The following is a 23,880-nucleotide window of genomic DNA, read 5'->3' as shown; positions in this document are numbered from 1 at the left end:
TAAGGCCATGTGATCCTCTACTGTTGGAATAAATTCTCTTTTATTTTATCTGTAGTGCCGCCCATCTGCTTTTATTTCTATGTACTACGGCTGAGGCGCTGGGGGCTGAGCACCTGGATTCGGAGTTAAACGAGGAGAGGACATTGACCCACGAGGGGTTAGTCTGGAGCGGCTATTTCTTTGAATATCCTTGTCTGAGCAGCAATGTTCTTCCCAGAAGCCGGATGCCTAGCACGAGTACTGGAAAATAATTGCTCTGTAAAGTTATGGAATCCTTTAGCTGCTCGCTTGTTCTCATATTTTGAGAAAAAATCTAATTTGTGGGATATTTTAACTTTACAGATCACCAGTGCCACCCTCTGGCCTTATGCGGTAATGCCACAGCCTGCAGACTAGAAACTAATGGGCACAAACTGTAATTATCTCGCTTTTGTGTTTAAATGGCGTCACTTCTGGGGCAACAATAACGGCATTAACGTTTTGGTTCACTTGGGAAAAGTCAATTGCAAGTATTGATGCAACTTGTCAATGGAACCCTGGAGTTACTACCAGGTCCAGACTGGCACTTATTCTAGGGCCGCCCTTGAGCGGGATGTTTTTTACGGGATTAGCGAAAAGGTATGTTAACGCAAAAATAAAAAAAAAAAGCAATAATTGTCTCTTGCTATTCTCTGCACTGGTGGCACTGACTTTTGAAACAATGTAGCAGAGGTCAGCTGATGAACAGACCAGACTTGGCTGACTTCTCCTGTATTGCTTTTATCTGTCTTCAGTAGGGATTCACCGAATCCCGGATTCGGCCTTTTTCAGCAGGATTCGGATTCGGCCAAATCCTTCTGCCTGGCCGAACCGAATCTGAATCCTAATTTGCATATGCAAATTAGGGGCGGGAGTGAAATCAAATGACTTTTTGTCATAAAACAAGGAAGTAAAAAATGTTTTCCCCGTCCCACCCGGATTCGGATTCGGTTCGGTATTCGGCCGAATCTTTCACTAAGGATTTGGGGGTTCGGCCGAATCCAAAATAGTGGATTCGGTGCATCCGTAGTCTTCAGTTTCTCACCAATTGTTTCAGATTGTATCAGGGAAGGTACAAGTGATACAAGACAAAGTCAGATTTTGTGACTGGTGTGAAATCTGGGGACCAAGTCTTATGCAAAGTCATGACCTTCCCTGCGGCCCTTGCAGAACAGAAGGAAAATCATTCCGTCGGGTGGCACAATCATAAAAAGGAAAAAGGTTTTGCTTTACCTCTGATTGTTACTTTCTTGGTGCTCATGTGTCTATTTCTGTTTCCTTTCTGGCAAACAACAGCAGTCTAGTCTTGCTTTATGGCAAGGAATTTTAGATCTAATCCCAGGGGCAGAGCCAGCCTCCCATAGAGACAGAAAGGCATATTTAAAGGAGAAGGAAAGGTTAAAATTAAGCAAGCTTTATCAGAAAGGTCTATATAAATACGCCAGTAAACCCTCAGTATTGTGTACACATGGGCGTCTGTATCAGACTTCCTGTTTTCAGCTTAAACCTCCAGGGCTAGGGCTTGAACATGCTCAGTTTGCTCTTCTCTCCCCCCCGTAATCTGAGACCAGAGCTATGAGTGGGCAGGGAGAGACTCAGGCAGGAAGTGATGTCACACCAAGCTAATATGGCAGCTGCTATCCTAAACAAACAGAGAGCTTCTAGAGCTGTTTACTCAGGTATTGTAAAGCATTCTGCAGAATAAAAATATTCTTATAGCTTGCACTATTGTGGCTTATTATTGGCAATATACTGCTTCGGTAGCTTTCCTTCTCCTTTAAGCCACTGCGATTTTAAGGGAACGTAAGTGCTTGAAACAAATATATGTAAAATTCAGCTGAACACTTTTGCAACTGACATGATTTTTCTCTAGGTTTCAAGATATCAGCAGTTTGTACACTGCTAATAGAATGAATTGGAAACAGAGCCACCTGATGTTTATTTTGGCCGATGAAACCATTGGCAGAAAACTGAGTTCGTGAGAAACAGAACGTCTTGTGATGTTGCTGCTTAGAACTGACCAGAGAAATGGTAGTATGAATCTTCTCTGCTCACTAAATTCATTTTTTTCTAAGCAATCAACAAATGGCCAACTGGTGGCGGTACCAGAGGTAAAGCAAGATCTTTTCTAGGTATGAGGAGAAACAGCCTTGTCTGATTGTAACCTTAGTCAAAGAGCTTGCAGGGCTACCGAAAATGAAGTTAATGAGAAAAAAAAAAAGTCTTCTTATATATTTCTGATCATTTCAGCAGAGCAGCATCACATGACTTTCTGTTTCCACTAACTGAATTTTCTGCCATTTGTGTTATGTAAAACAAACATCAGGTGCGGGTCTATTGATTCCCTTTGGCTATTAGGGCTCTTACTGACGAGCGGTTGTAGCAGCGCTCCCCTGCGTTCCGTCTTTTCTTGTAGGCGCCAAACGTAGGTTGAGACGCAACATGCTGCATTTTTCCTGCGTTTGGCGCCTACAAGCGCCTGTGTGAGTACAGCCCCATTGGAAAAAATGTAATGCGTCTATTCCTGCGCTCCCCTGCGGCTGAACGCAGAAAAACGGAACGCAGGGGAGTGCAGCTACAACCGCTCGTCAGCAAGAGCCCTTAGGGTAGAACTCCACAAGCGTTTTCCGTCGGATCCATGCCCGTCGATGAAACGCACGACAAGTTGGATGGAGTCGCACGCGTCAAGATATAATTGGACTGAATGAAAAGTCAGAGGTAACAACTACATGGTCCGACTGTCGGATGAAGATGCTGCTTTCTGCGTCCGCATCCGACAGTCTTGTTGCGTCAGATGTAATGTCGTTTTTAACTGCGACTTTTCATTCAGTCCAATTAGAATCTTGACGACTGCGTCTCCATCCGATCTGACGAAAAACGCTTATGCAGTTCTACCCTAAGGTATGGTGCCAGTTATCCAGAATGATTGGGGCCTGAGATTTTTTGGAAAACGGATCTTTACGTAGTTTATATCTTCATGCTTAAGTCTATTAGAATATCATGAAATAAACCCAATAGGCTGCTGCATAAATCACTCAGTCCTTAGTCACAGCCCAGGCAGGCAAGAGGGGGCTGCTCAGTAGAGATCATGTCCCTGCAGGGATCCCATGGAGGAGGCGCTGCCATGGATTAGCCCAAATCGGCAGGAATCTGATTAGAGGAAGTCATTGCACAGCGTTAATTACTTGAAGCAGGAAAGTGAAAACTAATTAGTGGTGGCAACTCTATGGGAGCTCGTTATGCAAATAGTTAGCTGTTTCTTTGTTTCCAGCTTCGCCTGCAGATACAAGCTTCTAATGAGCAGAACAGTAAATAATCACTGCATACAACTCCCAGCAACCCAGACAGATACTGGGAGTTTCAATTCAATTTGGAGGCTAACAAAAGCTGAAAAGCACTAGAGAGAATGGAGAGGATTTCCCATTCCATCCCAGTGAAAAACAGACCGACCTTTGCAAATGTCTGGGGGTCTATGTGTAAATGTAGATGCATTCTGCTTCCGTCAGCAACCAGTTCTCTTGGAAAATATAACATTTTCATAATGGTTCACACATCAGGTGTGAGGGCCACTTAACACATAGATTGCACAATTAAATGAAATGCTCATCAGGTTATGCACAGAGAAACCGCTCCCCGGTTAACCTTCGGCCGCCAACCAGCCGTTATGGTTCCTCATTTAAATACTGACTAGCGCTTATGACATCCCAGTGGCTGATTATTAATGAGTTATAATTAAACCGTTATTAAACTGTTTATATAATGAGTATTAAACAACAGCACCACCTGCTGGTGATTTCAGCCGAAAATTAATTTCGGCAGAAAGGAAAGTCTTGTGATGTGGCTCTGCTTGGAACTAGTTATGAGCGAATTTATTTGCCAGCCATGGATTAGCAGAGTAAAAACGCCCATTGACTTTAATGCATTTATACTTGGACCCCACTTGTGGCCACCTGGTCGACTGTCTCTACTTAAATGTCCTGAATCCATCAGTGCAGCAGCCACTGGGTCTAAGAATGTAATGTCTCTGCCTGGCCAGCAGGGGGGGTCTGTGCATAAAGCGAATACGATGGGAGATTCCGGTGCATTTAGTGCTTTATAGTCTTAAGCTGGCCATAGACACAAAGATCCGATTGTACGAATCTTCGATTGGCACGATTTTTGGACATTTTTCGTCCGGCGGAGTTTGGTCGATCGGACTTTCCCATCTCCCGACCTGCCACTAACCATTTAGATTAAATAAAGTATAAAAGAACAGATCAGCCGATGTTCTGCCCCTGACAGCAATCGTATGAAAGTTATGTCCGACAAAGCTACTGACAGTCTCCCTCTGAAAATCATGCAATACACGCAGAGATATTATCGGCAGCCGACAGAAATCTTTTAACTTGTCCGATCCACCAAATGATTGATCTCCGCCGGATGAAAAATGTCCGAAAATCGTGTCAATCGAGGATTCGTACAATCGGATCTTTGCGTCTATGGCCAGCTTTAGGGCTCTTACAGATCATCGTTTTTAGCTTTGCTGCCCTGCGTTCCGGTTTCATGAGTTCAGCCGCAGGGGAGAGCAGGAATAGACGCACTGAATTCTTTTCAATGGGGCTGTACTCACACACAGACGCATGTAAGCGCCGAACGCAGTTTGGGACGCAGCATGTTGCATTTTTCCTGTGTTTGGCGCTTACATGCGTCTGTGTGAGTACAGCCCCATTGAAAAGAATTCAGTGCGTCTACTCCTGCGCTCCCCTGCGGCTGAACGCATGAAACTGGAGCACAGGTAAAAACGCTCGTCTGTAAGAGCCCTTAGGAATAGAAATGAATCAGGTGACCCCATTGGGTCCTTGTGTTTACAGTAGTTAGGTTTGAGCAACAAAGAACATAAAGGTATTGGGCAGGGAGTGGGAGAAGATGTTAATCTGGTTGCCCATTGGTTACACTTGCTCTGACCATGGCCCCACCCCCTTTTTGCCCTGGCTCAGCCCACAATCACGTCCTCTGCTACTTGTGCACCCGGGCCCCCACCACTATGAATCCCTCACCAACGTGCTGCTAATGCAACAATTCTCCCACTGCCCTGCCAAGGGGGTGTAGGCCCCAAACACCCCTGGTAATTATGCAACGGATCTTGCATGATGATTCTGTTCTTTTTAATGGATCAGGTAAGTCAGGATTCAGGACAGTTAGGGCTGACACCTGTCCATCTCTGTAAAATCAGGGAAATGCATTATGCATAATATATCGGTGGGACCACAAAAAAACAATGTAAAATGAGGGGAAATGACGGCGCGGTCCGACACGCATCAAATCTCATGCGACGGAAATAAGGTAAGAGATAGAAATGTCGGATGAAGTCGCAACGTTGATCCGACGCGACATGACTGTCGGATGCAGACGCAGCAGTCGTGCCGCGTCGGATCAACGCTGCGACTTAATACGACATTTCTAACAACTTATTTCCGTTGCCTGCAATTAGACACCGGCGTTTTGTCGCAGCGCGTCGGATCGCGCTGAAAACGTCCGTAGTTCTACCCTTGAAGGGCACGTAAAATTGAGGTTTCATTGTACTACACTAATTCCTGTTTGGTTGGGCATGGATTTGGGGGGGCACAGTTTAAAACCTATAGAAGAAGCAGACCTGTGGACTTCTGGGGGACACTGAGGTAGAAGGGGACCTATTGGGGCAATGGCTGATAAGCAGATTTACTATGCATTTATGAAAAACGTCTTGGGGAGCTGTAATATGAATAGCCAAAATCTGCTGGACACTCCATCCCATAGCAAAGTATAGGCCATGCCCTTCTCCATGGCAGACACAATGACTGGAGAGAGGGAGTTTAGGATAATTGAGCGTCATTATACGCTTATCTTTATTTATTGACTTCCTGTTCTCTCTCTCTCATCTCCACATCTATCGTGACTCTTCACTGCAATTGAGAGCTCATCTTGTCACCAAAATTTACATAATAATTCATCTCTTTTTCTGGCTGCTTCATTCGTCATACCGAAGTTGTCATAAAGAGTTACCATAGCAACAGCCTATGGAGCCATCGGCGTGAATTCAATGGTCTGTTGTTATTCAAGATTCAGAGAAAACATCTTATACCCACAATATGGCCCACAAACTGTCAGATTAAAGGGACAGCTCACCTTAAAGGGGTTGCTCACCTTACAGTTAACTTTTAGTCTGCATACAAATTAGGTGTGGGAAGGGGAAAACATTTTTTACTTCCTTGTTTTGTGACAAAAAGTCACGTGATTTCCCTCCCCACTCCGAATTTGCATATGCAAATTAGGATTCGGTTCAGCCGGGCAGAAGGATTCGGCCGAATCCTGCTGAAAAAGGCCGAATCCCAAACCGAATCCTGGATTCAGTGCATCCCTAGTTTCCTCCAAGTACTTCTGTTTCCACCCATGCTCCAAAAAGTTACAGGTAAGTTAATTGGCTCCTTGTAAATATAACCAAAGTAAACTTTCAATGTACAGCATGGCACTTTAACATAACTATTTATAATATCTCTGCCCAAACTCCTCTTTTCCCTTGTAAACCTGGTCTCTTTTTCTTCAACAGAAGAGAATCCTCCAGTCCCATTAGTTAATGGACTTTAATACCCATATTTAGTACTGGAAACTAAACCCGAACTGCATACCCTAGATGGGCCCTTACCAGTGCTTGGTAAAAAGGAAGATACCCCTATCTCTTGCTGTAGACCCTTTATACAATGACAATATCTTGCTGATCTTGATTGCTATAGACTGGCGATGCTTCTAATGCTTGGTCTATACAAATATTTCTAGGTCCTTCTCAGTAAAGGCTTTACTTACCTTTGCACAAATTGGAGTGTACATTAAATAGCCTGCATATTTTAAAACACTAAATGAACATTTATCAGTAGTGAATCACATCTGCCACTTAGCTGCCCAGTTTGTCAATATCCCCACGCAAAGGATGACACATCCTGGATGGATTCAGTTGCTCTGCATTGTTTTGTATCATTGGGAAACACAGATATGTTGCTCTCAAGCTAGTCGTCAGCAGGCTAAATATAAGTGGACCAAATATGGATCCCTTCCATGTCAAGGTAAACCCACCATATGGGGGTCTTAACTATTTACCTCTGGTCAAAGTTTTAATAGGATGGCATCTCCATGGTGCACCCTATTATCTTGTACATTGAAGAGGTCAGTTGCACTTGCATTCTACTTTACTTTATAGTCCTACAAGCCTCCTTTGTATTTCTGACCTATAACACCCAGTATAGTTGAATAGACAGACTTTGTAGAACCCTCTGCTGGCTCTCAAAGATGGCAGCTTTCATAGGTGAACAGGTCACATCAGATGCCATGATAAATTGAAGTTGTCAAGTTTGAAGACCAGTTGCAGCTACAGGTTAGGATGCATTGATTTGTTTTTATTTTACCTTAAAGGGATACTGTCATGGGAAAAAAATGTTTTTTCAAAACGCATCAGTTAATAGTGCTGCTCCAGCAGAATTCTGCACTGAAATCCATTTCTCAAAAGAGCAAACATTTTTTTATATTCAATTTTGAAATCTGACATGGGGCTAGACATATTGTCAATTTCCCAGCTGCCCCTGGTCATGTGAATCTACTTTTATAGTTCAAGAGCCAGTGTTGCCCAGGGCATTTTGTTAAATAGTTATAGTCCAGCTTGGAGATCCCTTCCTCAATTTATCTGCAGGGCCCAGTTGAGGAGAGAAGTTGGAAAGCTGGAAAGCAGCACCCCATACCTATAGCACTACGATTTATTGGAGATGAAAGAGAATACAGTACATTGAAGAGGAAACTGGGGGGAGAAAACATAGTACTTAGCAAAACTGATGCAACTGAAGGTTAAGTAGAGTCCTCAATTAAGTTTTGAAAAGTCAAAAGGGCAGGATCAGAAAACAAATACCAGGAAGTGAGGAATAATGTACTTAATGGCATTGAGAAATAGAAAGGGACCTGAGAGGTATTTCAAGTGACATAAACCCAGATACACAATGAACAATACAATAGGAAGAGCTAATGGTGCTTGACTGTTCATTGAATGGCACTGGCAGTGCACAACTTATAAAATGTTGACATGTTCTAGGGACAGAGCAAGACCTGCACAAATACCATTCTAGGCATCAGACACATATATGTACATACAGTAATACTCACTGCAAGTATTCATGTTACATGCCAGTGCTATCTGTCTCTTTCCATGCACTGGGCCTATTAGTTGAAACCATACAGTGTATGTTTGTTGGCTGGATTATATCAAAATGATGATGACATATACAGCAGTCTATGGGGCTCATAGGCAGACAGGGGTCCTGGGGGGCCTCCAGTTGGACAACCCTCTTATTGGCTAACTGAATTACTATGGCTTACTTCATATGCATAAGTGTGGCTTGAAACTAAGGAGAATAGCAAAACTAATGTTTAGTATTAACTTAATACTGTATGTGTTCTTGCATAACATATAAGATTTTGTGTAAATGTATACAATAAAGGCAAAGATAGGTGGGAAATGCACAGGGCATGGGAAGGAGCAGGAACAACTGAGTATCTGTTTACAGAAAAGGCTCCTTGAGTGCATATATGGGTGTGGATGGGAAGGATCTGTCACTGGTTATGTAACATTCATTATTGCTAATTATTATTTCTAATGATTCCTTTACAGTTCTAGTTGGGAGAAGGAAACAATAAACGGTGTCAAGTAGAATTGTTAGTATATGACAATAGCAGATAGCTAAGTGTGAGTGACTGGCAGCCATGTGTCCATATGTAGCTGTGTGTGTGTATCAGTGACAGAGCTGTGTGTATGTGTCTCTGTATTAGAGACAAATAACTGTGTGTGTGTATCAGTGACAGAGCTGTGTGTGTGTGTGTCTCCGTATTAGAGACAAATAACTGTGTGTGTGTGTATCAGTGACAGAGAGCTCAGTGTGTGTGTATTAGAGACAAATAACTGTGTGTGTATCAGTGACAGAGCTGTGTATGTGTGTCTGTGTATTAGAGACAACTAGCTGTGTGTGTATCAGAGATGTCAGTGTGTGTATGTGTGTGTATTAGAGACAAATAACTGTGTGCATCAGTGACAGAGCTGTGTATGTGTGTCTGTGTATTAGAGACAAATAGCTGTGTATGTATCAGTGACAGAGAAGTCAATGTGCGTAGGTATGTGTGTGTATCAGTGACAGAGCTGTGTATGTGTGTGTATTAGAGACAAATAGCTGTGTGTGTATCAGTGACAGAGTTGTGTATCTCATACTCACACCCCAGCCTTTTTGTCTAGGAAGAAACTATGTTTTTTGATTGAATCTTCTATCTATCGGACATTGTTGTTAAATGTTGTTTGAGTGTCGCTGCAGGTTGTGTATGTGGAGTTACTGGGAGGCAGGAGAGTGTCAGAAAGAGTCAAGTGTGAGGGAGAGAAGCTGATGGGCTGAGTGTGTGAAAGAGGAGAATGGAAGGAAAGTGTGTGGGTGTCAGAGCTTGATGTAAATTCTGCCTTTCCTTCAAGCCAATGAGAAGAGAGATCCAGCACCTGGTCCTGCCTGCTCAGTGCTTGCCAATTTGGCTACCAGACTTTGGTGCCAGTGAAGAAGCGAATGCTGTAAAGTACACATCAGGCCTGTCACTGATGCCACACACATGGGAGCAGGTAAGGGCAGAGGACAAAGAATCTGCTATAAAGGTGGGGAGTGATGTTCTGCATGGAGCTGGGGAAATGCTTTGTAGAAGGGGCTCACAATCTGTATAGGGGGTTGTGGCTTTCCAAATGATCTGGTAGGATGTATCAGAAATATTTTATAGATTAAAAATACAAAAACAAAAAATAATGTTTTGTAATGACAGGAAAGAGATGGAAGGTGGGATGGGGTCTCTCTACCCAATTTAAGTGCAATGGCAATGCTTTACAGAAAAGGGGTTAATACAACACTGATCTTTGGAATGAGAGTTATTAATGCTGTGCTTTTTCAGCTGTGAAAAAAGGGGTTAATAGGACAATAGTCTGCATATGATTGCATTGTAGATTAATGGGTTAACACTCCTAGCTATTGGCTGGATAGTGGTTAATCTTGGGAAATAATGAAACAGTTCTTTGTAAGCCGTCTGATTCTAGAGAGGCTGGGAGACCAATCATGCACAGGCGTTTGGCAAGGAAAGGGTCTCTCCATGCTGTGCAGCTAGTTTATGAAACATTGCTCTGCAGGGAATTGCAAGAGGTGCTGCAGGTTTCTGGCTGGTAAGTTAATATGGAAGTGAGTGCAGGTTTTTGGAAAGGCAAGAAGGTCCTTGTCAGTGATGGGAGTCAGGCAAATAGCAGTCTGAGGCTGGAATAACTTTACAGAGTGCTACAGGTAAATGGGTAAAAGTGATGCTTTGCTGGTGGCAGAAATCTTAGTAGAATGGAAGAGTTGATGGCGTGAACAGTGAAATGGGGTGGGTCACTAACTAAAATTGCCAGTTTTCTTTGGGTTACATAGTTAATCTTAACTGAAAAGTTTTTTTTCATGTACAAGTTGTTATGCTTGGTTGTGCCACCCTTATATTGGTGTTGGGCTGCTCTTGTATACATGGCATTGCTAGCTTATTGGGGTACTCTCTGCACCCTAGTGATATAGATATGTCGGGTTCAAATATCTGTTGTGAAATGTTAAAGTACGCTGCTTTATAAAGGTAGGAGTTCTCTTATAAGTTGTGTTATCTTTCTCACAGAGACACATTGGGGTGATCATCTCTGGTAAATGTGCTCGGGTGCTGTCCTATGTCATTAAAGTGTGTTCTAGAACATGTTGGAGTGATCTTTTACATTTGTGTGGGCTCTTATAAATATGTATGGATTTTGCACTAGAATTAGTTCGCATGCTGGAATATATGTGCTGGGGTGCTAGAGCACCCTTATAAATAGTCTGGATGATCAACTTTTAAAATTTCCTTCTTAATGTTTTGTTCCCCTGATAATGTAACGTTTACATACAAGAATCTTGATATTTTGTTCTACTGGCAATTAAATAAGGTGACTACAATGTTCACCTTCCAGCATCCTTATTCTTTCTTATTAATGTTTTGTTCAACTGGTAATTTAACAATGTGGCTACAATGTTCACCTTCAAGCATCCTGATATTTCTAATCAATATTTTGTTCCACTGTTAATTGATGTTTACGTATTAATTTTTTTCCACTGATAATGTAACAATGTGACTACATTGTTTACCTTCAAGTATCTTCATATTTTCTTATTAATATTTTGTTCTACTGCCGATTTAATAAGACAACTACAATGTTTACCTTCCAGTATCTTGATATTTTCTTATTAATGTTTTGTTCTAGTTCTGGTAATTTAACAAAGTAGCTACAATGTTTACCTTCAATCATCCATTAGTAATGTTTTGTTCCACTGTTAATTTAATGTAGCTACAATGCTCATCTTCAAGCATCTTGATATTTTCTTATTAATGTTTTATTCCACTGGTATTATAACAATGTGGCTACAATGTTCACCTTTAAGAATGCTGAGTTTTTATTATTAATGTTTTGCTCCACTAGTAATTTAATAAGTTGACTACAAGGTTCACCTTCAAATGTGCTAAAATTGTATTAGTAATGCTTTGTTTCACTGATAAATTAAACAGGTGACTACAATATTCATCTTTCAGTATGCTGAAATGTTCTTATTAATGTTTTGTGCTACTGGTAATTTAACAAGGTGACTACAATGTTCACCTTCAAGTATGCTGAAATTTTATTGTTAATGCTTTCTTTCACATATAATTTAAAAAGGTAACTACAATGTTCACTTTTAAGTATGCTGACATTTTCCTATTAATTTTTTTTCCACTGATAATTTAATCAAGGGTTTCCTTATATGCTGTAAGGGTACTAAATAGATTATTTGTTGCCTAGTAAATAGCTGAACACTTGTGGGTATATAAATGATCCCACTTTCTAAAGACATTCAGAATTACTTGGATTTTATAGGAGCTGTGTAAGATTTGGCTAGAGATATAGTGATATTTGCTTATATTTGCATTTTATATTTTAGGGTCGGGCTGTTAGGAGTTTGCTTTTACACATATACATGTATGTTGCTAGAAGAACTTTATCAGAGAGCTAAGTGTGCCAGGTTTTAGTAATGGTTTGTTTTCTTAGAAATGAATTAAAATTTTAATTAAAATTCTGTCCTGTTTTTTTTTTTTAAACTTTGCTTACAATTCTCTTAGAAATGTATCTCTTCTATAATAAAGGTATTAAGGTGCCATTAGAGATATGATTAGAATGATCTTTTATATCTTGGGGTGCCTTTGCTAAAAAGTCTTATATAAATGTATTGGGTAATAGTAGCTTTGCTTAGAATTCTGTTTTAATTCTGTTTAATCGGGAAGCAGATTTGCTTTCAGGTGAAAGCTCATGGCTGCCATTATAAAATTGTCTGCAATTATCTTATATGGCATTCTATTGTATGTAGTGCTCTTAAACTTCCAAACAAATGTATTGGGGTGCTGTTAGAGATTCTTATTGATTTAAATTGATTTAATTGATTCTTACATAAATATACAGTATATCGCTGGTGTTAGAGACTTTTATATTAAATGTGTTAGGGTGCTGTTAGGGATATGTCATTGATCCTTACATATTTATACAAAGATATTTACTTAGAATCTTTAGATAAATGTATAGGAGTGCTGCTGCTTTTAATTCTCATATAAATGTATTTGTATTTTGAGAATCCTTGTATAAAAATGTTGGGGTTCTGTTACAGCTTTGCTTGGAATCCCGTTAGAGAGTGACAGGGGGTGGTATGGGATTTAATTAGCAGTCTCTGAAAAATATAGTGAGTTCTGTAACAGTCTGTTATAAAGTATTGGGGTGCTGGTAGATTAATGCTGTAGATCCTCTTATATGTATTCAGTCCTGGGAAATACATTGTTTTGAAGTCTGGTACGCAGCTAATAGATGTGATGGGCGCACTTAAAGGGGAACAATAATAGAATAATGCTAAAAATGCTGTATTTTGTTTATTAAATATAAACATGAACTTACTGCACCAGAAGCCTAATTAAACAAATGATTTATGTTTTCAAAGTTGGCCCCAGGGGGCTGTCTTGTAACTTTGTTAACAATCTTTGCAAGACCAAGACCATGCACATGCTCAGTGTGGTCTGGGCTGCTTAAGGATCGCTACAAATGATCAAAACAGCACAGGTCAAATAAAAACTGCCATAGAAGCCATTACAGCAAGACTGATTAATATTCAGAATATGCAGACTGCACTGGGTCTGCAGATACAAATCTACACGGGAAACAAACAAAGCTGCTTGAGTTCTGGGGAATAAGGTGGGGAGCTCCTCTCTTCCATTTGAATGTATGATCGTTTCCCTGCAAAGCAGTTATGGACAGTCTATCTTCAGCAGTCAGAGCAAGTAAAACAAAGGGGGAATTTCACTGCATACAGTCAGGTTTCTTATAAAAACGGTACACATTTTTTAATTAAAGTATATTGGAGATAGATTTCTTTTTCAGTAAAGAAAGTAAAAATGGGATTTTATTTTTTGGCCTTTACATCCCCTTTAAAGGAACAGAAACGTCAAAAAATAAAAATGTTTTAAAGTAATGAAAATATAATGCAGTGTTGCCCTGCACTGGTAAAACTGCAGTGTTTGCTTAACAAACACTACTATTGTTTATATCAATAAGCTGCTGTGTAGCAATGGGGGCAGCCATTCAAAGGAGAAAAAGCTCAAGTTACACAGCAGATAGCAGATAAGCTCTGTCTGTCTTATGGTGTTATCTGTTATCCATTAGTTAACCTGTGGCATATAGCCATTTTTCAATTTCCGCCATTGCTCCACAGCAGCTTGTTTATATGAACCATAGTAATGTTTCTGAAGCAAACAGATCTTTTTTATCAGTGCAGGGCAACACTACATGATATTTTCATTACTTTAAAAAACTTAAATTTTTTGGTGTTACTGTTCCTTTAAGAAGGATTTGGGCATCTTATAACTGTATGGTGGTCCACTTGAAGTCTATGTAAGATGTCTGTAGAACACGAGTGCTCCTCAAGGAACATGAAGTGTAATTATATACTGCGTTCTCTGTTGACTGCACTTGCTAAGTTATTCTGCCTTCTTCTGAGTTGGTTATTCATTTGCCGTAAGATGTTCCAATAAGATTTCCTATGATGGCAATGGATGTTTTTGGTGGCATCTATATGTACTTCTACAGATGATTCACTGCTCTTAATGAACTATTGGGATGCTGTTATATGGGAGTGATGAAGAGTTAACACACAGTTGAGGGTTCTGCTAATATGGTGGGGGCACCTTCAACTGTGCCGGTGGATCATACCATTCTAGGATGTATTTAAAACGAGTTGAGGAGCTGACAATGTCCTCACAGCTAAATCAGTGTTCACTGATAATTAGAAGGGGGGAGGTGTTGATGAAAAGCACATGGGCATGTTCTGTTAAATCTTAGCTGATGCCTGATACAGACACACAAGCAGGACCGACCTTAGGCCTGTTGGACCGACCAATTGGGCCCAATAGGTCCCGCTCCTCTGGGGGCCCCGTACCAGGGGAGCACAGACAATAATTCCCCAAGAACATAACCCTACCCAAACCGCACCCAACTTCACAGGTCCAGTCCACTCCCAATTCTGATAGGCCCAGCCCAACCTGACTGAGCCCACTCCCTACCTGAATTGGCCCAACCCCCGATTGGCCCAGTCCCCTCTCCTATTTCCTTCCTCTCTCTCTCATGCCCCTATTTCCTCCCTCTCTCTTGTACCCTTTTCCCCCCCACTCTCTCTTTTTCTCCTGTGTGCCCCTATTTCTTCCTTTTTCTCTCTCTCTTACCCTGTGTTCTTCCTTCCTCTTTCTCACTTAAAGAAGAAGGAAAGCTACTGAAGCAGTTTATTGCCAATAGATTAGCCACAATAGTGCAAGCTATAACACTATATTTATTCTGCAGAATGATTTACCAAACTTGAGTAAACAGCTCTTGGAGTGTTCTCTGTTTGTTTAGGATAGCAACTGCCATATTGGCTTGGTGTGACATCACTTCCTGCCTGCTCACTCATAGCTCTGGACTCAAATTACAGCAGGGAGGGGAGGAGGGAGGGGGAGAGGAGCAAACTGAGCATGCTCAAGGCCATGCCCTGGGGTTTAAGCTGAAGGCAGGAAGTCTGATACAAAAGCCCATGAGTACACAATAGAAGGAAGAAATGCTGTGTTTCTTTTGACAGTGGACTCAGAGCAGTATTACTTTTAGGGTTTACTGATGTATTTATATAGACCTTTCTAATAAAGCTTACTTAATTTTAGCCTTTCCTTCTCCTTTAACCTGTATTCTCCTGTTTCATCTCCCTTTCTCTCTCTCTCTCTTACCCTGTGTGCCCTTATTTACCCTCTCTCTCTCTCTCTCTCTCTCTCTCTCTTTCTCTCTCACTCTTGCCCTATGTGATCCTATGTTCTCCCTCTTTCTCTTTTACCATATGTGCCCCTATTTCCTCCCTCTCTCTTACTCTTACCCTGTGTGCCCCTGTTTTCTCCTTCTCTCTCTCACACCCTGTGTGCCCCCAGGGCCGGATTTTGCGAAGTGGTACCCCAAGGCAGCATGGTTCTAAATCTGGCCTGGTGGGGAGCACGCAAGCTTTGAGTCCCCAGTGCTCCATCGGCATGTGGCTGGGTGGCATGCTGCCCCTAAAATTTTGTCACCTTAGTCCCAGTTCTTTGTGGCCTTGCCACGATTTTCAGGCCTATGTGCCCCTATTTTCTCATTCTTCTCCTGTCCCTGTGTGCCCCTATTTGCTCCCTCTTTCCTGTTCCCTTGGGCCCTATTTGCTCTTCATCTTTCATACACCATGTGCCTCTGTTTCCTCCCTCTCTCTCTTCCCGTGTGTGTCCCTATTTCATTTCTATCTTGGTCCTGTATGTCCCTATTTTCCTATATACTTGGTGTGTCGGTAGTCAGCAACACTTGGTCTGGGGACCCTGCCAAAATGGTCCCAATTGGGCCCCACAATTGATAGGACCGTCCCTGCACACAAGGTACTGTATACAAGTGTTGGGTATCCCTTTAATTATACTGGGGTATATTTATTGTACATAGTGAGGCTCTCAGTGCTGAAGCCCGTGTATATGAGTGTTGATGCCTTATACAGTGAGTTATTGTTTGAATGTAATATGTTCTTCTGCGGCTGATCCAGCCTGACTCATGGAGCACAGAGTGTGCGTGGGAGGGACTAGTACCTCTAGGACTTCACAGCTACAAAATCAGGGACACTGTCAGTTCTAGGGCTACACAGAAGAGTGTGTGGGAGCACATCGAAAGTCTATGGCAGAGAAAGTGGCTCCCTCTAGGACTGGCATATCTCAGCACAACCTGGGGGGGGGGGTCGATACCTCAAGGACTGAATTACAGAAGTTAACCCATTGCCCACAGTTCCGCCAAACCTTTTGTGCTACACATTGAAGGAGGCGTGAGACTTTCATTACCATGGGAACCGAGTGTATTCTGAAAGGAACACTGTGAACAATACGTAGCCATTTATATTCTTCCTATTGTGACTGATCGGAATATAAACACCTGATGTCGTTCTTGCGCGATTAACCACTTGTGCTCTGCATCGTCTGAGGAGAGTCACGAGTCATTCAAAATTGTGTTTATTGACACGGATCTAGAAAATAATGATATGTTATATCTCTTCATATACAGTATCATTAGCTACCGCAGCATGCAGCCCTCTTGGCAATCAACTGGTTACAGAATGGGTTACTCCAATTCCTAATGGACTAATTAGAGTTTAAAGAGAGAGAATGAACCTCAATTCCTATTACTGTATTGGGTCCACCCAATATCTTATCCCTTCACTATATACTTAAACCTGATTTAATATTTAAAGGGGAACTATTGTGAAAATTAAAATTTAATATGAGCTTTATCATACTGAAATAAGAAACTTTTCCATGGGCCCCCACGGTGGAAGACCTGCTCCCCTATCAGGTGAAACAAAAAAATATATATGTGGCATGGTTTTTGCACATGCATACCCCGCGCCGGTTTTTGTGAATTCAAAGGTTAGGAACCTGGTGGGCCCCAAATGCGCCAGTCCGACCCTGGTTTCTCTTCATTCTCGGTTCATACAGCAGTTGGGTGTCAGATATTCATTGACAGTTAGATCCAATATATCTTATAGGGGGGCTCCTTTTGCCTAGCAGATGTATTAGAGCTCACTCTATTTAAATCACCAGACATCATGTCTCTCTACATGCAAGATTTGTGCCAAAGGCAGTTATTTTGTTAGATTTTGTATGTATTGGAATCAGTTATTTGAGTGAGCTCTAATACATCTGTTAGGGTAAGGTCACACCAGGGGCGCTCTGCCAATGAGGCGTGTTGAGGCAGCGCCCCCCCTGGTTGCCCTGGTGGCAAAAATGCCGCTCCTGGTAACTAAGAGATAAATTTCCGGTTTTAAACCCGGAAATTCGGCTCTTCTAGTGCAGAGAGCGCAATTGCGCTCTGTGCACTACTGACGTGGACCCCCTGCCAACCCCGTCTGGCGCTGAAGGTGAGTGCCATGGGGAGGCGGCTAAAATGAAGGCCGCCTCAGGGCGGCAAATTGGGTAGGATCGCCCCTGGGTCACACTGTGAGATTCGTCTCTTCTTTGGGGCGACTAATCTCCCTGAACTGCTTCCCCCTTTCTTCCGCCTGCTAGAATGAAAAATCATTTGCGGCATGGCACTCTCCGTTGCTTCGTTTTCCTTGTGAGTCAACTTCGGGAGACTTCGGAAAACGAAGCGACGCAAGAAGACAGGGGGAAGCAGTATGGGGATATTAGTCGCCCCAAAGAGGAGGCAATTAGTCGCCGGGCAACTAAATCTCCCCGAATCTCCCAGTGTGACCTTACCCTAAGGAAAGGAAATAAACTTGATTATTTCAGAAACAATGCAGATTATTTAGTTAATTGTATTTAGAAAGTTATTTCAGTATGATGAAGCTTACATAACATTTTCATTTTCACAATAGTTCCCCATTAATTTTGTACTGATAAAGAATATGAAATAGGTATGGCATCTACAGTTGATCAACAATTTCAATGGGATGTTGGCATTTTTAGTATGGCTGAAAGGTTGTAGTGCAGCACCATTGCCATAAAGCAACAATTTCATGTTTCTCCTAGTTTAACTTGTGTTAGGAAGTTCAGTGAGTGAGCACAGCCAACATATGTGTCCATGTTTTTCTTCAACAAAATTATATGCCACCATTTAAGGTGAAATGGATTGTGTTAATAAAGCAAAACCATGTTACCTTTAGAGATTACTCTTCAAATAGATCAGTGTCTTCTGCATGAAAGTGTTGTAACTTGTTCCTCTCATCTATTTTAGGCTCATCCTCAGGGGGCTAGGGCCCTTGGATATGACCCCTGATATAACTATCTTCTTTCTGGATTCTTGTTCTTCTGTCCCCTGCTTCTATCTATACTTGCAACACCATGGGTAGTGTTGGCAGTCTCCTATCTGGGCATGGCTTCAATCACAAGCAAGGGAGAGGTTCCCAACATCGTGGGAGAAAACCATCCCACTTGAAAAAGCTGAGCCGTTGCTCAGATGGCATTCTAAGATTTGGCTTCTCCCAAGAGTCAGGGCATGCCAAGGGTGGAGGATCCAAGATGGGGCGAAGTGAAGATTTCTTCTACATCAAAGTCAGTCAGAAATCCCATGTGGGTCCCAGGCAAGAGTACCATGGAGCAGTGACAAACACAGAGCCAGAGCCTAAGTCTAGTCAAGAGTACTCAGGTCCACCAAATAAAACCTGCAATCCTCCCAGCATGATCCACTTTCCCAACCGGCTGGAACTGGTGAGTGTCAGGCAGAAGAAAACTAAAACAATCATAATTTTTAATTGTAATTTAAGCAATTGATCCTCAAAGCAGAGGAACTAAGCAGTTGGTGCAAGGGTGAATTGTAGGTAGTAAGTAGAAGCAATATGTTTTACATGAAGGGACTGAGACTGAAACCGTGGATTAAGGTTAGAGGAGCAAACAAACATTTATGAACTTGAAAATGTATTTGAGTTATTATTGCATTGGGAAAAGATGGAATAGTCACTCTATGCCAGGAATAGACGTAGAAGGTCTAGTGAAAGTCAACATAGAAGGTGCAACACTCACCAAAGCAGTAGACTGGTTGAAAAGATACAGAATATGAGAATTGGGGTATTGTATTAACTTGAGCAATCTATGACATTGACTAAATAAACATAATGCTCCTGATCTGAGGCCACCATAGAGAAATCAAATTCAAGGGAATGTTTTTACTTCTGCACTAAAAAGACTCAGGTAACTTTTGATCCCCCTGTTGTAAATATTGGTGAGGTGAAAATAGTATTAAATAATGAAAATAATGGCAACAGGAAAGAACCTTTGGAGAATTTAGTTAGTAGAGGAAAGAGAATGAATTATTAATGATAAAACACAGTTAGTTGACTGATGCAAACAGGAGGCATAATTTTTGAGTGTATTAACTGTCTTCCTCTTATACAGGAGATGAATGCCCTACGCCCAACACCTCTAAAACCTGGAATGCGCAGGAACTCAGCTGTCACATGCTATCCAGCTGCAGAGAGTGGACCACAATTATCTCTCTATTATCGTTCAGATCGTTCTCGGGAGGCTGAGAGTCGGGCTGGACACTGTATGGCTGGCATGTCTGAATCAGGCAGGAACTCCATGTCCAGCCTTCCCACACACCCCAGTAAGCTAGGAACTGTATGCCAGTTGGATGCTCTTCTAATGCCAACAGGACGCTTTGGGGGCAGTGCCCACAATATAACCCAAAGCTCAAGAAGCAACATGCTCAGCCTCAGAGCTATGTCCTTGTCAGATGGTGGAAATGCCAACAAAATTATTAGTGTGCCACCAAAATCAGGCTTAAGATCTCCTCCATCTTGTGAGGATCTTGCAAGGGCTGAACCTGTTGAGAACAAAGAAGAAGGACACAGAGGAGGTATCAATAGGTCCAGGCAGAGTTCTCAGAGGGGCCAGAGAGGTCAACATGTTTTGCAGATTCAGGTAACACAGGAGAGGGAGAGCAAGGAGAGCAAGATGCGGAGTTATGAGAAAGAGAAAAAGATGTCCATGAGTCCATCGATGGATGAGACACAATGGGAGGTAAGAAAGTGAACTTGACTCAATAAAGAAGAAATGAAAGAGATAAATAGTTTACAAAGTACAAATTAATTTGAAAAGAAAGGCACAAATAATCACATGTAGAAGGAACTAGGTGGACCTTCTGTAGTTAAGCTAAAGCTGACCATATCAGTTTAAATTTCTACCACACTTACTATATCCAGGATAAATCCAGCAGGTTTTGCAGGGTTACTGTGTAGCTGAGCAAGGGGGTCTGTGTAATACAAAATCTTAGAGTCTAAGTGGCTACTTGCTGTGAGATAGAAGTGTGAGGTTTTTAGAAATTATGCTCTGTTTCTTCTCTTGGGGTGCTCACTTTCCAATGGTTTGGGAGCAGAGGGGCAGTGTAATATGAAGTGATAAAATGGGGTTGGTTTACACTGCTTTCCATAAAGAGAAGAGGAGGAAAAAACACACCAACTTGTTCAGACTAGTCAAAGTAACCCCCCATGACCATTAGTATAAAGAAAAGCACTAGAGCAGAACAGATCAAGAATCACATGTATTATCTGTATAAGCAATGAAGATGTAGATTAGTATGATATGGTAGGTTTTTTGTGGGTCAAATGAGCCAATGTTGAAACCAAACTGCACTTAAACTTTAAATTATCAATCATTCTCTTTATAGAGCAGAGAAGAATAACATACACTTATTATAGTGGGTGGGCAGGAGGTAGGTTCAGAAACAAGGTTTTAAAAGCATTCTTGTTTAAAGGAGTGTTTCCCTTTAAGTTAACTTTTAGTATGATATAGAATGGCCACTTCTAAACAATTTTTTCAATGGTCTTCATTATTTTTTTTTATATAGTTTTTGAATTATTTGACCCCATCTAAAAAAACAAATGCTCTGTTAAGCTACAAAGGTATTGTTACTGCTACTTTGTATTAGTTATCTATTCATGCCCTTTCTTAGTCATATTCCAGTCTCATATTAAACCAATGCATGATTCCTAGGGTAATTTGGACCCTAGCAACAAGGCTGTTGAAGTTGCAAACTGGAAAGCTGCTGAATAAAAAGCTAAATGACTCAAAAACCACAAATAATAAAAAACGAAAACCAATTGCAAATCGTCTCAGAATATCATTCTCTACATCATACTAAAAGTTAACAACCCTTTTAACATACTGTTTTAACTGGTTCTCTTGTTACACAAATTGTGTTGCAGAAGCGGCTTTGAGATTATGGAGACCCAGCCTAAACAACTTAAAGGGATACTGTCATGGGAAAAAAAATTTTTTCAAAATGAATCAGTTAATAGTGCTGCTCCAGCAGAATTCTGCACTGAAATCCATTTCTCAAAAGAGCAAACAGATTTTATATTCAATTTTGAAATCTGACATGGGGCTAGACATATTGTCAATTTCCCAGCTGCCCCAAGTCATGTGACTGTTTGCTTAAATAATAATTGGGAAAGAAATGGGAAAAGACAGAAGTCTTTACTAACACAGTCACCAGTGCATTCAAGCGTAGCAACCAATAAGAACTTTGTTTAATTTTCTTATATTTGCTAGGCTGTTCAAAACTATTTGCTGATTGGTTGCTGCTGATAATTGGACTAGTGCAGTTCATAACCTATTTTAGTAAACCAAAGAGACCCAGAGAGTCAAAAGATCTTATAATTCCATGTTTTTTTATTTCCCACATAGGCATGCCAGAAGCCTGGGGAGATTGCATCTCTCCGCCTGCAGCTACGGGATACCCAAGAAGAGTCATCACTCCGTGCCAGCGAGATTCTGAGCCTAAAAGCCCAGCTCAGAGAAACAAAGGGTAGGGCAGAGGCCCAAGAGCAGAGAGCTAGGGAAGCAGAGGAGAGGCTTCGCATTATGGAGGAAGATAGGGAGGAGAGGGAGCAGGCCCAAAGTGAGGTTGATTTGGACACACTGAGGACCGAGCTTGAAGCTGAGCGTCAGAACAATGAGCAGATGACGGATGTGTTCCAGAGGGAGCGCAAGACGTGGCTGGAGGAGAAGGAAAAGGTCATCCGTTATCAACGCCAACTCCAGCAGAGCTACCTGCACATGTTCCAGAGATGTCAAGCCCTGGAGCAGAGGCTTCGAGCCCTGACTGGCGTAGAAGATCTTGATGATGGGCCTATTCTAACATTGCCAGATATGGAGCTTACTTTCCAGGACATACTAGCCACCGAAATTTGATCAGGAAGAGTAAAAGATGATTGTGAGGGCAAGTGAGTGAGTGAGTGTCTGTGAATAACAGTGTGGACTGATATGAATGGGAGTACATGCAATATACATTTTCCCACAGCAGTTGCTTCTTTTGCTCCGGCTGTCCTTTTGTGATCAATTTTGACCACACCACTTACTCATAAAAACAGCAAAAGAAAATACAAATAAAAAAAAAATGAGATTATGTCAGTAAGTAGGTGTCATTTTATGGACCCATTGCTACATAATAATTGAGATGGAAAAAACAACACAATCACAAAGAAGTCTTCATGTGAAAGGGACCCTACTCTGACCATGCATATAGACAAATAGGATTGTTTGTTGTAGTTTCAAAGTTATTTCTCATCAAAGCAGAACAAGCTTTCCTCAATGTTTCATAATAATTTGATGCTCAGAGTTCCCTCAATATGGTAACGGTACAACCACCAGAAGGACAGGGTAGATTTTGAGTGTTTTGCTCCCTGGCCTGCCTTTTCAGGTGAGTTGTTAAGAGCATGTTAGCGCAAGATAATGCCGCTTTATACTCATTTAACAAGACTCTGGGAATTAGGGATGCACCGAATCCACTATTTGGGATTCGGCCGAATCCTTGATGAAAGATTCAGCCAAATACCGAACCAAATCCTAATTTGCATATGCAAATTAGGAGCAGGGAAGGAAAAAGTGGAAAAAAATCTTTTTGTGACGAAAAGTCACATGATTTCCCTACCCGCCCCTAATTTACATATGCAAATTAGGATTCGGATTCGGTTCAGCCAGGCACAAGGATTCGGCCGAATCTGAATCTTGCTGAAAAAGGCAGAATCCCAAACCAAATCCTGAATTCGTTGCATCCCTACTGGGAATGCTGTTCTCTACTCCTCACGCTGAATTGAAAATCTTGTGCAAGGAACAGAGTAGAACATCAGGGGTCCCATGCAAGCCACATCCTTACCACTAGCCATGGGGCTGACAGGTACGACATGGCCCCGTTGTGGCCTGAGACTCCTGCGGTCTATATTTGCATTTTGCACACTGTGTTCTGATTTGAAAATGCCTCTTGTACCACTGGTCGGATTAATGCAACTATCTCTAGTGAGTGGAGACCCATTAGTCTATTGACTGCATGGTCTTCTCATGATTAGAATAAAGCTGGCCATGGACACACAAATTCATACGATTTTCGGGTCGTGTGTGGCGTGTGCCGACATATATCGTCCGGCGGAGATCGGTCGTTTGGTAGATCGGTCAGGGTTGACTTTGACCCAACCGATCCCGCCGGAGCCCATTGCTCATCGTAATTGGATCGTTCGGCCATACTGCCGAACAATCAGATTACCCCCAATATAGCCATGCTCGTTAATGGCATATCAGGGAAAGATCTGCTCGTTTGGCGATGTTGCCAAACGAGCGGATCTTTGCGTCTATGACCACCTTAAGTGGTACCATAAAAAAACAGAACAAGCAGAGAAGTAAATGATCTGGGAAAATGTTAATGAGTGGGCATTGATTGTA

General features: G+C 41.7%; 1 protein-coding gene across 3 annotated transcripts; it reads left to right on the top strand.

Annotated features, from left to right (window-relative positions):
• The first annotated feature begins 5,069 nt into the window (after nt 1-5,069).
• lzts1.L (leucine zipper, putative tumor suppressor 1 L homeolog) lies at nt 5,070-23,030 on the top strand. Of its 3 annotated transcripts, none has more exons than XM_018253505.2 (4): nt 5,070-5,174; nt 18,401-18,873; nt 19,558-20,184; nt 21,850-23,030. In XM_018253505.2, exons 2-4 carry the CDS (start codon nt 18,508-18,510, stop codon nt 22,354-22,356), a joined length of 1,500 nt encoding a protein of 499 aa, XP_018108994.1. In that variant the 5' UTR covers nt 5,070-5,174; nt 18,401-18,507; the 3' UTR covers nt 22,357-23,030. The 3 variants fall into 3 exon arrangements, with proteins under 3 accessions (XP_018108994.1, XP_018108993.1, XP_041442944.1); XM_018253504.2 differs by lacking the exon at nt 5,070-5,174 and adding an exon at nt 9,269-9,667; XM_041587010.1 differs by lacking the exon at nt 5,070-5,174 and adding an exon at nt 10,176-10,252.
• Nucleotides 23,031-23,880: the final 850 nt, after the last annotated feature.

Source organism: Xenopus laevis, chromosome 3L, assembly GCF_017654675.1.
Source record: "Xenopus laevis strain J_2021 chromosome 3L, Xenopus_laevis_v10.1, whole genome shotgun sequence".
Lineage (NCBI taxonomy): Eukaryota > Metazoa > Chordata > Amphibia > Anura > Pipidae > Xenopus > Xenopus laevis.
This window is presented reverse-complemented; position numbering and strand designations above follow the sequence as displayed.